Source organism: Prosopis cineraria, unplaced genomic scaffold (genome assembly GCF_029017545.1).
Source record: "Prosopis cineraria cultivar Desert tree isolate PC_DT_omini unplaced genomic scaffold, ASM2901754v1 PC4, whole genome shotgun sequence".
Classification (NCBI taxonomy): Eukaryota; Viridiplantae; Streptophyta; class Magnoliopsida; order Fabales; family Fabaceae; genus Prosopis; species Prosopis cineraria.
The window spans coordinates 4,643,896-4,660,417 of NW_026555335.1; the positions used below are offsets into that span (position 1 = coordinate 4,643,896).

General features: G+C 33.1%; 1 protein-coding gene across 1 annotated transcript; it reads right to left on the reverse strand.

Moving 5' to 3' along the window:
• Nucleotides 1-77: 77 nt before the first annotated feature.
• On the reverse strand, nucleotides 78-9,807 carry LOC129308288 (uncharacterized). Its single transcript, XM_054949359.1, has 24 exons — nucleotides 9,153-9,807; nucleotides 6,926-7,143; nucleotides 6,706-6,811; nucleotides 6,520-6,621; nucleotides 6,345-6,404; nucleotides 6,188-6,266; nucleotides 5,205-5,352; nucleotides 4,727-4,850; nucleotides 4,438-4,618; nucleotides 4,006-4,034; nucleotides 3,640-3,788; nucleotides 3,393-3,495; nucleotides 3,147-3,242; nucleotides 3,017-3,069; nucleotides 2,808-2,931; nucleotides 2,494-2,556; nucleotides 2,336-2,395; nucleotides 2,086-2,247; nucleotides 1,789-1,862; nucleotides 1,606-1,699; nucleotides 1,294-1,430; nucleotides 1,124-1,204; nucleotides 926-1,031; nucleotides 78-367 (listed from the first exon to the last, which is right to left on the reverse strand). The coding sequence occupies exons 1-24, from the start codon at nucleotides 9,327-9,329 to the stop codon at nucleotides 299-301; spliced, it is 2,595 nt and encodes an 864-aa protein (XP_054805334.1). The 5' UTR covers nucleotides 9,330-9,807; the 3' UTR covers nucleotides 78-298.
• Nucleotides 9,808-16,522: the final 6,715 nt, after the last annotated feature.

Here is a 16,522-nt window from a genome sequence, read left to right on the forward strand (position 1 = left end):
AATTATATTTAGGAAAATATGATCGAGATTGGAACTCTTTAGTAGATGAACAAGTATCTCCTAATCGTGCTAGTGCATGATAAAGAAATTAAAGCTATTGAAAATAATGCTCGCACAAAATACAAGCCTAGTAGTGAGTTTGACTGGTTCAGAGCAAGACTAAGAACAATTCACTCTCTGCTTGTAATAAGTGGAGATTCTATCAAACATTGAAGGCATGGAAGATAAAAGATGGCAAAAGAATAAGCTATTTTCAGTTTTGCTTGAACGCGAAGCCTTTGCTTCTCTGAGAATCAAGTCACCAGGAGGGCCAACTTCTGTACGGATCTGTGAACGCAGTAGTGTTCCCAGGGCGTGAAAAAACCACCTACACCAAGCATTAGGCATTAGTTTAAACCTAACAATCCGCTATTTCTGGATTGAATAATGAACGATAATGGCATCAATCGACTAATTAACAAAACGGGGTTCAGGTTCAGTTTGAAGCCTGGCTACCGACAGAAATACAGACTAGAACAGAGGCAACAGAAAAGCTCATGAAATGCCGAAAACATAAGCCCAAGCCCTCCATTCGTCAAATGGTAATGCCGACTGTTATCAGATGAAGCCTTTTGTGTTGCACATAAGATGAAAGGACCTTCACAGAAAGTTAATTCATAGAGATTTGAAGGGATATTAACAACTCAGACGATCCATTCTGAGATAGGCATGTAATGCATTTCAATACAACCTTGAAGAAAATGTGGTGACAAATGAGGCTGTAATGATCAAGATCCTAAAACTATCCTGGGTTCTGCTAATACAAAATCTTCGCCAGAAAAAATGGACAAACAATTTATACACATGACTATCTTAGATCATGCCAAGTGATTTTAAAGCATCACATTAATTGCTCCAAACTCATACAGTAACTCTTTAGGTATACCTGATAATTCCCAAGTGTATGGGACTTAAAACCTGCTGCACAGTAATCAAAGTAGTATTCCCATGTCCGAATGAACTTCTCATTAAATCCAAGACCCAAGATTTCACTACCATCATCAAGAGGTGAAATGTCCCAGAGTTAGTGTAAGTCTAGTCTGTAGTTTAGTATAGAGAACTAGTTGATGAATTAAGGGCATACTTCTGTCTTTCCATGAAGTTCTTCCTCCACCACCTAAGCGTATGGTAGTAATGAATTCCTATATTTTCTATGTGCTCCACACTACATTTGAGAACATTTGTTTTAGTATAAAAAGAATGAAAGGAATTCTCTACTTTAGAATGCAGCAACAAAACATGTAACTCACATACCTGAATCTAGATGCAGCTGCCATAGCTGATGTTATTCGACTTAGAGAGGGTAAGCAACCACCTGGAAAAATGTACTCCTTTATAAAATCTGAACTGCATCTGTACTCATCATAACGCTCATCCGGTATTGATATGAACTGAGGAAAAAGATAAACATCCTCAACGATTAGCAGCAATTTGAGTGCTACAATGATTCTAGTTTTAACGGTTAACTGGGGAAAAATCAGCATATTTTGGCTTTACGATCGAACATTACACTATCAAAAAGAAAAGATTGAAGGGACACAAATATTTCATATCCTATGTTATTACCTGCAGAACAAAAAGTCCATCATTAGCCAATACTGATTCACAGCAACCAAAGAACTCTTCCATATATTCATGACCAACGGCTTCTATCATCTCGCTGAAATATGCCAATACTGATCAAGAAAAATGTTGAAAGTATTGTCATATTGGATATGATTCTATTGAAAACCAAAGAAAATAACTCACCAAGATATAATCCTATCATATTTGTATGTCTTGGGTAATTGGCGATAATCACGGAGAAGAAATTTTATATGATCCTGAAAGCATGAATAACTAAAATTGAATACAAAGTTGCTAAAGATTTTCTAATTCCATAAGCACATTGGATACAGCTAATTTCTCTCTGGCACAAAGAGAAGAACTTAAATGTCATAAGCGCAGTGTAGCAAAGAGATGAAACATTGAGGCTTTTTCTGTAACATCCATAACTATAATGAGGATCTCAGTAGATGAGGACCAAGTTAAGCAGTAGTTCAATACCTGAAGCCCAGCATCTCTAACTCTCTTTTCTGCAAATTTCAGTTGTTCCTTGGACAATGTTATGCCAGTGTATTTGCAACCAGTTTGTTTGACAACTTCAATGGCTAAGCTCCCCCATCCACATCCTATCTCAAGAATGTCATGCTTCTTTTCTATTCTTGCCTTTTTATTTATTTGAAGAGGAAAATATTAATGGAGATCTTCTCAAGGATAAGCACTAAAATATTGAAATAACTTCTTAGAAACTCACCTTTTCAATCAGAAGTGAGATCTTTCTCATCTGTGCATCTTTCAGGTCTTCATTTTCATTCTATGAAATTATTTAAGAAAGGAAAACAAAAAATTAATAACGCTGCTTCAAAAGTTATATGAGATTGAACAAAAGAATCAGAAAGTCAAGATCCGAACCTTAAAGACAGCACATGAGTAAGTCATTGTTTCATCCAAAAAAAGAGCGAAGAGTTCATTGCTCTAGAAACAGACCAAGAAAGAAATGTGAGCTTTCAGGCATAATCAGTCGACAATATATAATAGATGGGAAAGGTCTAACTAATATCTTATCACCATAGTTCATGTAAAAAACATTTTCACTAATATATTTTAGGCCATGCAAAACTAATTACATGTTCTAAAATTTCTCAATGGATTAAATAATATAAATTTGTGCTTGGTACAAGTGCATCACTGAATACGGGCAATTTTGCAGGTTACGATCTGTATACCAGATCATAATGCCTGGAGATGTTCCTGCGAGCCTGTGTAAGGGTATTTTTCCTTGAAACATGATCGATGAAGAACTTTGCAGATGCTACACAAGATGTGAACAAAACTGGTGTCCACCAACCCCTAAAGTCATCAAAAGCAGAAAATGAGATATAAAATGTGAGTGATACTTCATTGTAGGCTTCAATATATTCCATATGCAGCTTACCTGTTCTTTGATTTTGAGTTATGGGTATTTGAATCTCTATTGGCTATGAGAATCTGCATTAAAAATCAGGGAGTATTTAATTGAAGACCAAAATGGACATTTGTTCTTAGCATGAGATCAGTTCACCTACCAAAAAGAAATTTAAGAGGTCTTCATCTTGATCAACGAATGAAAAGTCCCCATTGATATATGCATCTGCAAGGCCTAAATCAGCTTGTGTCATAACCTGAATTGCACATAAAAGATATCAGTTTTTTTGTTTTGGCCAACTATTAGTGATTTTATTTGCTCCGACAGGAATAAGAATACATCATAAATTAAAAACTTATAGTAAGACCAATCATCGATAGTTCATACGTAAGTTCAAAGTACATACCTTCCAATAGAATTGAGGATGGTGGACCCTGATAACACTTTTCAATAGGCTCCCTTTTCCATATCCCTCAAAGGTGAACATTGTCCCTCCTTCCTCCAGTAACCTGTAATACCTCAAGGCACAAAGGTATTGAAAACCTTTTCTATACTTGTGTAGAGTATTAAACAATAAAAGCATGCATATATATTGGGTATATTTTTATCTTGAGAATTTACTCAAAAATATACAGTCTTGGAAGTGAACCTACATTAAACATCCAGTAGAGATGTAAGATTTCAGGAATCTAGTCACAAGAAGTCGAGCACCCAGTTCTGTCCAAGAAGGTACCATGTGTTTTGGGTTGCTTAAAAGGGTGCAGCACCTTCCAAGAACCCCATGTGCTGCAGTCATGCCAGCCTAAAAGTTATACTCAACTGTTCAGTCATTTTTATTTCCACTCAACAAAGATGATGGCCCGTTGCCCAATAGTAATATGTGTATTGCAGTAAATGGTTATTTATATCTCCAATTCAGAAACCAAAGAGTTTGGTTTGTCTTAAATCCTAGCTTAAAAGTCAATTAAAAATAAAAAACATGTAATGGCTTTTTTTCTTTCAAAGTTAGCTCACATTACCTTTAATCCATCCTCATGAAATCCATAACCTGAAAGAAAAGCACAATGTACATTTCAGTCAATGGTAATTTGAACTAGATCAGATTCCAGAACCAAATATAATTACTGCATATTGTACAGTGTTGATAAAGTACATATGTGTGTGCATGTAAAGTTAATTTCATTGAGAGCATTAAAAATGTGTTCAATTGCACACTTTACCAATTTAGTAAACTATTTGTACTTCACTTCCTTCAAAAAAGGCTTTTACATATAAATGCAGTTACTACAGATCAAGAAAATGTGTCACATGGACTATTCAAACGATAACCAGCCTTTTCACACATATTTTGTAGTTGAAGAAACCAAAAATAAGTGCTCAACAACAAGTCCATAAACACCAGTAATAAACTAAAAATCAAGAATCCATCAACACAATAAGCAGGAACTTACCCAGGTAGGCCCCACAGAACCAGATTCTTCTTTTCCCTTGAATGAGATCTAATTCAGATGAAGCTTTTGATGCAGCGACGGAAGGGACTGGATGGCCAGTTGACCACTTAAGCAATGTATGTTCTGGTGGATGATCTGGGTTCAGAGTTATAAGGAATGGTAGACTCGTTTCTCCTAAGTTCTACAAGTTCAAATATTTCACCGTACGCCATGATCATTTACAAGGAACAAAATTATAATTGTGCAATTGAACTTGTCTATTTTTCCCGAGAGCACAAGATCAACTCACCTGAAGAATATTGAGCCAGTAGGTCACACACACTCTATTGTCAGTATTTCCCAAAAAATTCCATGCACTCCATGCTGCTGGGTTTTTGGGCATTAAATCTTTATCACGATGAAGAAAAATATCACTGCCAATACAAAGTAAAAATATAATTGTGCAATTGAACTTATTTGGATATATGCAACATCTCAGTTTTAGCACCTCTTATTTTGAACACAACCATTACGTGCACATTAGACTAGTATTATCTTCTGAATATTCTGCTTGCTCTAGCTGCTAAAAAAGAAGTTTGAGAATTCTGTCTTTCTGACTCTGTATTGGGATATCCATATCATTTTTAGTGTGGTGTTACTATAAAGATTATTGTAAAAAGATACTCTGGGAGGCATTTCAAAAAGGATGGAACAGATATATGGCAATACATGCGTGTTCAGGATCTGAGATGCATTAATGAATTGAAAGACTATGAGGATGAATTAACCTATACTCATATTGAAAAGCTCCAAGGATTCTCCTTTCATCAAATGTTGCTTGGTCTCCTAATATTCTCAGAGCATCAGGGGCATGGACAGCCATAATGCATTCATCATAGATTTCTTGAGTACCATCTTTGCATTGAACAACGCATCCTGCAATTATGCCTCTAAAACTTCTTACAATACCATCATTTAGTACAAATATGGTACTTCGTGTGTTTCTAAATGTAAGAGCTAGTTAACTAATACACAGAAATTAAGAAAATTGGTTATTTGTCATTATTGTGTGTTGGTTTCCCTGTAATACCACTCCTTTCAATCATTTACATTGAAAACGATCCTAGCACACATTTTTTGGTTTTAATAAAAAATACTAACTCCATCTCAAATTATCTTATAATTTGAGACAAAATTATGCATGCCAATAAAGCTCAATAATGACACTTTACAGACTTACTTTTTTCAAAAAAAAAAAAAAATCAAGAATGCCCTTTGTTTAATTTAACTTTAAATCTACATATTTAATCATTACACTACCATCATTTCAATTCTCTTCACTTTAAGGGTAATGTTGAAAAAATATCATTAACAAAACCTTATTTTTATTAAATTGTCTTATATTTTGGGATAAGAAAATACTTCCAAGGTTGTCTTATAATTTGGTATGAAGAGAGTATGTGAAATCAAAAATGATAGTTTGGGGGAAAATTACACATGTGGGGGACAAAATAGATTGAGGCCTTACATTTAGGACCAAAACATGCCCCTCAACTAGCTCACACATTTAGAACTAGAGGGAGCATTTGTCACAAGAACTTCCATATCTGAATGGTTAGCCTTTCACGAAAGTTTGTATTGCATGCATTGCCTTATCCTTTCAACTGATATATATTACATAAGGTCCTTTACAAACTTATGAATGCAAGTTCTTCAATTTTTCATGGAAAGCAAAAACGAAAGCAGTAAAAAAGTGATTGACATTTCTCACCTTTTTCAGATGTTGAAACTGATATGACTGCAGAGTTAGTTAATATACGGCAACCTTTTTTCTGAAGCTCTTCTCTGACCTGATTTTTCCAATATAAGAATGAACACTAGATTTAAGAAGAAGACAGGCTTACTATCATAATGAATAGATTCTGCACCTTTCTAACATAGTTCTGTGAGCGCCATTTGACAGTAAGCCATTGGGGTCGGCCAAAGAGCTAAAGAAAGAAGCAAGTGAATCAGGAAGTAACCTTAGAAAAATTTTGACTTGAAAACTAGAGCAAGAATTAAAGATATAAACAAAGGAAAAATGGTCATTTGCAGTAGGATTACCTGAAGCAGATGATGGTTGCGACAGAATGAGAGAACTGAGAAAGCAGAAAAGCTCATGACTCCTTCGGAAGGACAGGACCAAATTGAACCACAAATTGGAATCTAGAGAAGGTAATGACTTGTTTAACGCATAGAAAACTACAGAGAAGAGGCGTAACAGTAGTTACAAGAAGTAGCTTATCATACAAGGTAGGCCTTTTGGAACAACTCTGAGTAACCCCGGGACTTGACAAAGTTGCCCAAAGTCTCATTGCGATCAACATCTGGGTTACTCTCAAGCCTATCAAGATAGCTGCATTTGCAAGAGAAAACCAAGTCAATTCAATATTGTGATGTGTCAGTGTCCAAGCTTGGAGGGTTGAGAATGAAGAAACAATGGAGAGAGGGAGGGAATGAGTATGCTAGCCTGAGAACATCATGTTTGAAGTTGACAATTTCACGAATCATTTGCCAGAAGTAAGGGTTGAGGATGTTTGTTTTCTGGGCAAATAAGCTAGAGAGACCGTTTCGACTGCCCCACTCGCAACGTCGGCCTTTGTCCAGGCTCACTGCAAACGACATGTCCGATAGTTCCATGTCAACTCCCAAACTCTCGAATAACTCCATCATGTTTGGATATGTCACCTGTTCCATTAATTCACACGCACGCGTTACATAACATTGCACTCCTGTTAATGTTAGTGCTCATTACATTACTCTTGTTCTATTCTCGCACAAATAATCTGCTGACAGAATGGAGATCAATCTTGAATCATTTGAAAGCACACTCTTTTTGTGATTTGCGTGATCAATTCTAAGTTTCACGAAATATCATAGGATGATATTGTGGTTTGACTCTCATGCAACAATTATAAAAATTGAACCTGATACCAAAACTGAAAACCCCCCCCCCCATTTTTCTTTTGTGTGCAAGCAACTACTCCAAATTAGACTTTATTTTATTTTTGTTAACTAAAATTATCTGTGTACTCGCTCCGGTCGTATTTATAAGTCATTTCTACCAACCTCATCAATACCAATACAATAAAAGTACAAGGAATAAAAATAAGTAAAATTTCAAACATAACCCTCAAGTAAAAAGTAAAAAATAAGTCAATTATATAATATTACTTTTTCTGTTTTTCTCTCTCTTACTTTTTAAGGGTAATTTAAAAATTTTAATTTGAAACAAAACAATCTCATCAACAAATAACTTATAAAGTGGACCAGATTATGTTTCTAGAAAGTGACTTATATATGGGACCGAAAGAGTATATCTACCATGTGCACAAGGGAATGGATCTGGTACACTTTTTTTTTTTTCATTTTCTTGTGCACCTCGTTTTTTGTAACAATTAAAATGAGATGTAAAAGTTGGAAAAAAGAAATGATAATTAATAATAAAGTAAGATATGCACAATGAAATATAAAAAAATATTTATAAAATAAATTACATCAATTTTCTTCTGTTCTAATTCTTATTAACCACATTTCGCCACTATTTTAAAAACTACACTTTAATTCAAAATATTTATTTACTTTTAAACAATGTTTTGCATTGCTTATTAAATTGTGTAACGTACACTATAATTTAGATACAATACAAGAGAGTGAAAGTATTTTACTCTAATAAAATGAAAATACCTTTTTCCACAAGGAAACAGGATTAAAAATCATCTGCAGTATGCACAGTAATCCCATGCATCACTTTAAAAAAAATTATAAATATAAATTCTTTAGGGGTGCAGGGAGCCAGGAAAGAGTCCATTTGCTTTCAGCATTAATTATTAATTGTGTGATTATCATAATGGGACATAAAGGGGATCGGATGAACACCAATGGAATCACTTCAGTTTATGTAACGCTAAACATATTCCTACAAAATCCCTAACTAAACACAAAACTAACAAACGTTAATTCACTGGTTAACCTTGTCTAAAAATAAAAATTTTAACCAGTTTTACTTTTATCAATAGTGGTTCATAAAATGCTACTCTCTCCTATTTTTATTATAAACAACTAATAACAATTTTACACAAATTAATGAAAGTAGTTAAAATTAGTTATTCCTTATAAAATTTTGAGATTATCCTCCATAAAATTTATCAGTTAGAAGAGTTTATAGTTAGTGAAGCACATTAGATTAAAAAAAAAATTAATGCTATGGACGGGATATATTATATTATATGATACAGAAGTACAACCTAACAAGAAAGCCCTATCTACTTGGTTGTCTGTGCAACAACAGCTTAACTTTTATTTTTATTCTAATCCTCTCATAATGTTTTGTTCTGTTGTAAACCTTTGCCGGCACGCACACTTGTTCCAAACCGGAGCATTCAAATTTTTTTGACTCAAGTTACCAGCGTTGATACTAATTAGTTATTGAGTACCTATTATTTATAGCTCCCAAAGTAAAATATATTTCTTTCTTGTTTCTCACTGCATGCAGGAATCAGAGTTACCCAGAAAATAATCAAGAAGCAAAAGAAAAAAACAATGCAGTAAAACAGAAGAAGAGATTAACACTGAAGAAGCATGAAATCAGCTAAATTTTTGCTGCAGCAGATATGGTTGTGCTTGTTGCCCTTTCTAGTGAAAAGTTAAAAGCCGGAAGCTATGATGAATTAATGCAAGAGGTGATGAATTCATACCCGATTGAAGACCATGAAGCCCAAGTCAAGAAGAAAGCCATCGGCATTGACAGTCCTGGCATGGCCTCCCAAGTAGTCTTGTTTCTCATGCACAACCACCTCCACTCCTGCTCTTGCCAGCTCGTATGCTGAGACCAGACCGCTTATCCCTCCGCCCACCACTCCCACTCTCTTCATTTTCTGCTCACTTTTCCCAAAGGATGGCCTTTTCACTGATTAAAAAGCCCACATAATTGGAGACGTGGAGCTGAAATATCCACTAATCCAATGCTGCTTCAGACCCTAAACAATGCAGATGCCTGGGACTGCCCCAGACCAAGCACAAGCAGGCCGAGGCTTTCATGCCCAAATTAAAAACAAGTTAATCACTCACGCCACTTCAGCTCGGATGACAAAAGCTGCAGAAAAAGACAAGCAAACTATAAGGCCTCCCTATCCAAATAAGCGTTCCATTGTTATGCTATCCTCTCAATTAATACTTATGCATCTGCCTCTTCTCCTCTTTCCGGACATGTGTTTATGGCCGTTTAAATAACAAGACTTTGAATTCGTGAAAACATTTACTCTTGTTTAGGACTCAGACTCAACACACAGATTATTCAGAATTCAATATGACGTTTGATGCCGGGTAGTTTGTCAAAAAAAAAAAACAAAGAAAGAAAAGAAAAGAAAAGAAAAGAAAAGAAAAGGCTGGCGTTGTGGGGTTAGCCTTGCTTGGACAGGGCGTACAGTACTATTTGCCTGAAAGGGGACTAGGGGTCCACATTCGCTTGCATAAAAAGAGAAAAAAAGAAATTGTGAATTTCTTTTCATTAAAATTACTTATATTAGTGAGGTATGTCAGAAATGATATGATGTTGTGGGAGCGTCTGAATATTTCTGGGCAGGTAAGTTTGTGCGGCATTCATGGACGTGGGGTATCACCGTCACATGACCTCCAAGGGTTAGAGTTGATGCAGAGATTGCAAGTGTGTGGAGCCGGTAAGCCCACGACTCCTAAATTATTCCAAAGTCGCCTCCCAAATTATTCATCACATTTTTCACTACATGAATAATTTTTAATCACAGTTCGTATTATTTTGAATTTTAGATTGCCAGCCTCAGCCTGGGCCACAACACATACAAAAGTATATATATGATCACATATGATTGTGAATTGAGCTCTGACTAATTAAGAAGATAGATATCAATCCAACCGTTACTTATATATGAAAAAAAAAAAAATTCTCTCTTCTCGTCTTTCGCAGGAAAAATAATGCAAATCAGGTGAAGGCGAAAACTATATAGCATTAAATTTTAGTTCATTAGAGGCATCGTCACATGTGAAAACTTGTCCATTCTTCTGACAGGGCAGGACACAACGGAACCGTGACGTGAGGTAAATTAATTGAGATTGATCCGAAGAAGGAGACAATTGTGCAGCGCAACTGTTTGGTTTATTTCTGTTCTCACCTTTTTCAAAAATTGTTTTCTAATAGTTTTTAGAATTGTTTTTAAAAATAAAATAAAATAAAAATCTGTTTAGTTATGTTAATTAAAAAACAGTTTTAAAATTGAAAAATAACTTGACTGTGCTAATTGAAGGCAATCAATAGTAGTGATTTATAATAAAGATCAATCAAGCTAGTTATATTTTTCAATAATCAAATGGAATATATTTTAAAAAAAATAATAAAAATAACTAAATCCAAAATGCTTGTCCAAATGAATTTTTTTATTTTTTATTTTTTAAAACAGACAAAAACTCAAAACATAAATCAAACATGCCTTTAATATCAATGATAAAAAAAAGTCTAGCCTTATAAATGGCACTCGATAATATTTTCAAACTTTATACTGTCTTTATTTAAAAATATAAAATATTTTTAGTTGAATCTCACCCTCTAATAAAGTAATTACTTATTTTCAAGCTAACTTTATATTTTTATAATTATTTATATTAAACATCATATAATAAATATAAAGTTATTATTAATATGAACACTTAAAAAAAAAGACAATGATTACGCTTTGAAAAATTAAAAATACTTTATATTTTTTAATATCTAATTTCTCAAAAAAATATTTTATATTTTTTAATAGAGGAAGTATAATGTATGAATTTATGATTAGTTTTTTAATAATAATATTAAAAAGGATTATCATCCTACAGCAAAAAGTATCTATATACAATAAAAAATGGCGCATATAATGTGTGTGTGTGCGCGTGTGAATGGCGGGAGTAACTGAATAATTAAGATGGTTATATAAGGAGGGAAAAAATCACCCTGTCAAATTTTGTCCTAGATATGCTGGGCAACTCGTCTTCGTCAAATTAAGTTTATCGTGAAGGAGACGAGTATGCCTGTACAAAAGCCGCCCAGCGGCCAAGGTGATCAGAAAAAGCCTTTTAATTCTCTCTCTCAGAGTTTGCCACCTTATTAATCTATGCACTGGCGTATCATACACAGCTTGCTTTTTGTCAATTAAGCGTGTGCATACAAAGGATATAGGCATACGAAATGATTAGTTATATAATGTCCTAATTTTTAAATCATAAATTAACTGTAAAAATTGAAATTTTAAATGAGGACATATATTTAGGGTTGGTATTGTTTTCAGGATTGATTTGGAGAATAAATTGAAGTTGAGATTATTTAAGTTCACCCATGAGTTTAGGCATGAAACTATGACTTAAAATGAACTTAAAATGATTTGTTTCGGTAAAATGGGGTCTCAAAATAGGTTTTGGGTGGGATCTTGGCCCAAGCTCATGGACGAAGTGAAGTGTAGCGTTTCCGCACCATGCACCATAGCACGTGTCGCGTGTAGCATCTTTAATTTTAAACTCAAATTAACTAAACTTAAAAGGGTCAGTAAAGTGAATTTTTGGGGTGTGTGACTAGAGATGCCTAACGAGCGTGTTTGATCTCAATTTTAATAGCAAGCACAAGTTTGAAGGAGAATCAGGTCGCCCGAAGATAAAAGAAAAAGAATTTTTAAAAGGAGCAGTTCATGTTGAACACCACTTGCATTTCCCCTGTCACCAACTTCTCCAACTATAGTGATACTCTAGTTCACCAAGTGTGTTTCTCTTTTCATTTAGTTATGACACAAACCTATTTCTCAGACTGTTAAAGTAATCTAAAAAATAAGCCGTGACCTTATAGCCATAGTCCCACTCATCGCCCTGGCCTGGTTTCACCTTGTGGCTCAATGCATACCTTATTTTAAGCCTCGCATTTAGATGATGGTAGTTTGAATTGTTTAGCAAGCACTCCGAACACTAGTAAGGCCAAACTTAATTGTAGAGCGAGAGAGCATGTAAAATATAGTACATGTACCTCATGCAACACATGTATTATATTTCATGACATGTATCACATGTTTTAACATTTGTATCATGGATTTTTAATAAAATATTTCTACACTACTTAAAAACTTAAAAATTAATTTTTTAATTGATTGCTATGAATATTTTTATGTCATTTTATAAATATTGTTTAAAATTCAAGATACTTAACTTATATTCTAAGAATTTAAAATATTGCATACACACAGTTGTGTCTATATCTTAAAATTTTAAAAATTATTATGTATATTGTACAATGTCATATTTCATACAGGGTAAGGATTTTCTCTTATTTCCTTCTCTTCTTTTTTAACCGTTAAATCAAGATTTGAATGGTTGAAATTTGATGCTTGTAAAATTATTATTAAAATTTTAAATTATAAAAAATAAATAATTAAATTTAAACTGTTATAAATTTAATTTGAACAGTTCAAAATTTTAGTAAAAATCAAATAAAAAATAAATATTTTAAAAATGATCAAATCCAAACCATCCAAACTATTAATCTTAATGGCTAGAATAAAGAGGGAGGAGGGATTGAGGAAGAAAGGGGAAGAAAAGAAAATCCTCTCGCTTGTTCTGATTAAAAAAGAGAATTATACCAAAACACAAAACAAGGTAATTAAATGTCCTAATATCTCTTGACAATTAAGCATGACAAATAATAATATACTAAATTATTAACATAAATTGAGGTTTAACTACTCTTTTAGTTTTATTTATAAATTATTTATAACATGTTTTATTGAAGGTAAGGAAAAATTTAAATCTCATTAAATTTATTTAAAATTTAATAAGTTCTTACTTATCCTGTACAAAAAGATAAAGATGAATATAAAAATAATAAAATATTTTATAAATAAAATTAAAATTAATGTTTTTTTCTCACTGTATAAATAAAAGTAGAGAAGCATTCCCTCCTTTTTTTTATTTATAAGAGAGACTGTCATTTTTATATAAATAAAATCATATTTTTAATAAGTATTTATTATAAATTTTTTAAATTACTTTTGGAAAAATTAATTTTTTAATCGTCCAATTTTTATGTCACTTATAACTCAGTCCTTAACTATGAATCGTCGTGACTCAGTACCTCAACTATGACTTGCCTATAACTCAGTTTTTTAACTTTTGAACCACTTACAAATTAGTCCCTTAACTTTTGTTAATTTTTTTTTTCATGTTAGCTTAGATTTCACATCAATGAGCAAGATGAGGGTATTTTAAAATAATATATGAGCATTTTTTTATCCCTCTTATTTGATAAGAAATTTTAAAAAAAATTAAAAAATAAGGATTGAGTTATAGGTGAATCAAAAGTTGAGGAATTGAGCCGCAGCAAGTTATAGTTGAGAGATTGAGTCGCAGCGAGTCATAGTTGAGGGACTGAATTACAAGTGAGTTAAAAGTTGAAGGATTAAAAGATTAATTTTTTTTTCTCTTTATAATTTTATCATTTACCGTCATAAAAAATCATTAATGAAAGGTTGATTAATATTATTAATAAATAATATTATAGTTTAATTCTTTTATTTTTAAATATAATTAATATCATAAACTAATTTTTTTTAGATCATGTGATGCCTTTTTCCCCCTCCCATAAATAAAAAACGGAAGGAGCAGTACAATATTGAAGAGGCGGGAGTTGCCTAAGTTGTCGGAATATTAAATTGAGAAAAAGAGCAAAGGTGGAATGCGACGTGTATGAAGAAGATTGGTTAGGAAAAGAGGGAGGGAGTGGGACCGGGGCCCAGATGAAGGTCACGTGGTTTGGATTGGGTCCATGAGAGCACAGCTCCAGCGTGGACAAGGAACTCACCCCAGACGTCTCTGTCCACTTCACTCTCATACTCTCCAATTACTCATCCGCTAATTTCCTTTCTTCACACATCTTTGATTATGACATTCTCTAAACCAAAACAGGTCCACGCTTGTCTCCTTCATTTCTCATCACCATTGTCCTCTAATTGTTACTTTTACCTCCTTATGCCTCCACGAGCTACCGACCATTTTTTTTTTTAAAAGAAAATTATAACTGAAATACTTTCATTCACTGATGAGCATAGGGAAACATTACGTATCTACAACCAAGTCAGAACGAAGAAAAACAAAACAAATTTTCTCTCATCATTTGCCTCCTCTACTCAAGCTATTAATGCTAGATATTTTAATCATATTATATCATATTTATAAAAATTGTTTTAAATTTAATATCCTAATTTAAGATATCATTGAGCTATGAGATATTGTTAAAGATAATAAAATATTCTAATCGTAGCCAGAATCAACTGGTTGTATCTAGATTTAAGGATTTGTTCAATCTAAATTAAATAGTAAAATAGCCCTGATGATAAGTTATAAATAAGGGCATATGGACTGAGTAATCCTGAAGGAGGGTTTCCTAACTAATTTTAAAGATTTAATTTATAGTTTGTCCTGCAATTAAGTCTATGAGCTTTCCTAGCCAGACTTTTTGTAGTATTATTGCCTTATTGGCTTTCCTATAAATTTTAAGGAAACATGCCACTGTGACTGGGCAGAACAATTCGTGATTTGTGTGCAGCTTCCTGAGTCATGTCCACGTAAGAGTGTTGTATATCCTGCCATCTGGGAATGACATTAATAGCTTCTGGACCTCCACGAATTTCCAACTCAATTCAAGTAATTTTATAGTCCTCTAAATTTCAGAAATAGCAGCCTGAAAGATTTCCCCCGTACACCAATAAGCTACCAACGTTGTATTATCCCATTCTTCACATTTTTCTCTCTGTTTTTTTTACTTCAATTTTTTCTGGTAAAGTTTTCAACCTTTTTTTTAGTTGCCTAGATTATCCACCGTCGGTAACGGTGACTAATCCCTTCTTTACAGAATCTCTCACAAGGGAACAAACAGCTGGTCATAGAGTGCTCTTTATTTGTATTAGTGAAAAATCGAATCTTCCACTACATGTTTAAGAGATGAAGTGAGATAGCCATTACGTCACGCTTATATGGTTGAAGTTTTTAACTTTTATTTTAAATAGTTCCATCCTCAATCCTATTTGGGCTGTTGGAAATAAATATCTCTCTAGGCTTATACTCAAGCCCAAACAGGATTCACTACAGGAGTAGCCCATTGCATTATTTATCCAACACCTTTTGACTTTACACATTATCGGCCCATTCCAGCGAAGTTGGGTTCCTTTTACTTACAGTCAGTTTATCGTTTTTTTTTTTTTTTTCAAAAGATGTGTTTGATTGAAAGGTTTTAGAAGGAAGGAAAGATACTCCCTTCTCCTCATTTAGTTAAGAAACTCTAGAGGGAAAGGGAGTCAAAATAACCCCTCCCTCCCCTCAAATTGAAATTTTTTGGAGAAAAGCTAATTTTTTTGACCATTTTGTCATTACTTATTTTTTAATATTTTAAGTATACTCATAGATGAAAAAAATTCTCTTTCATATCAAACAATACTTCACTCTAAATCTTGACTGACTTCATTGGATTTTTCAAAAAAAATTACAATGCCTCATATTTTATTATATATTTAAGGAAGTTATTTATTTTTTATAAAAAAATTGTTATCATTATAATTATTGATTTAATTTTTTTATTTACATATTGACAATATAATAGGATGAGGGTGAATTTTTAAAAAATTATTCAATTTAAATTGAAGTGTAAACTTATTTTTTGCAGAAAACTATTAAAAAATTTAAACTAATGTATAAAGATATAATGATAAATTAGTTATTACTTTCCTTCCCTACCCTCCCAAATCAAATAAAATATTATTAAAAAATTTTCTCTTCCAACAAAATTAAATAAAATAATATTAAAACTCTTTCCTTCTCTTCCCTTCCGTTAAACCAACACACCCTGAGTCGACAGTCTTACCATTTCTTTTAACGGCATACATACATGCATACATATATAAATGATCCCTTCAAATGTTTTACCCCAAAAATAAAAACACAAATTTACTGCCCCAAAAATAAAAACACTGCAGTATCCAAACTCCAAAGGCTTAGGCCTTGTTTGTGTTCTATTTTTAAAAACTTT

Excerpts from the sequence above, each read along its gene's own strand:
- LOC129308288 (XM_054949359.1), bottom strand. The coding sequence starts at position 9,329 with ATGAAGAGAGTGGGAGTGGTGGGCGGAGGGATAAGCGGTCTGGTCTCA. Across the intron at positions 4,619-4,726 it reads ACTGGCTCAATATTCTTCAG|AACTTAGGAGAAACGAGTCT; the intron begins GTGAGTTGATCT and ends TTGAACTTGTAG. Across the intron at positions 1,032-1,123 it reads AACTTCATGGAAAGACAGAA|TGAAATCTTGGGTCTTGGAT; the intron begins GTATGCCCTTAA and ends TGATGATGGTAG.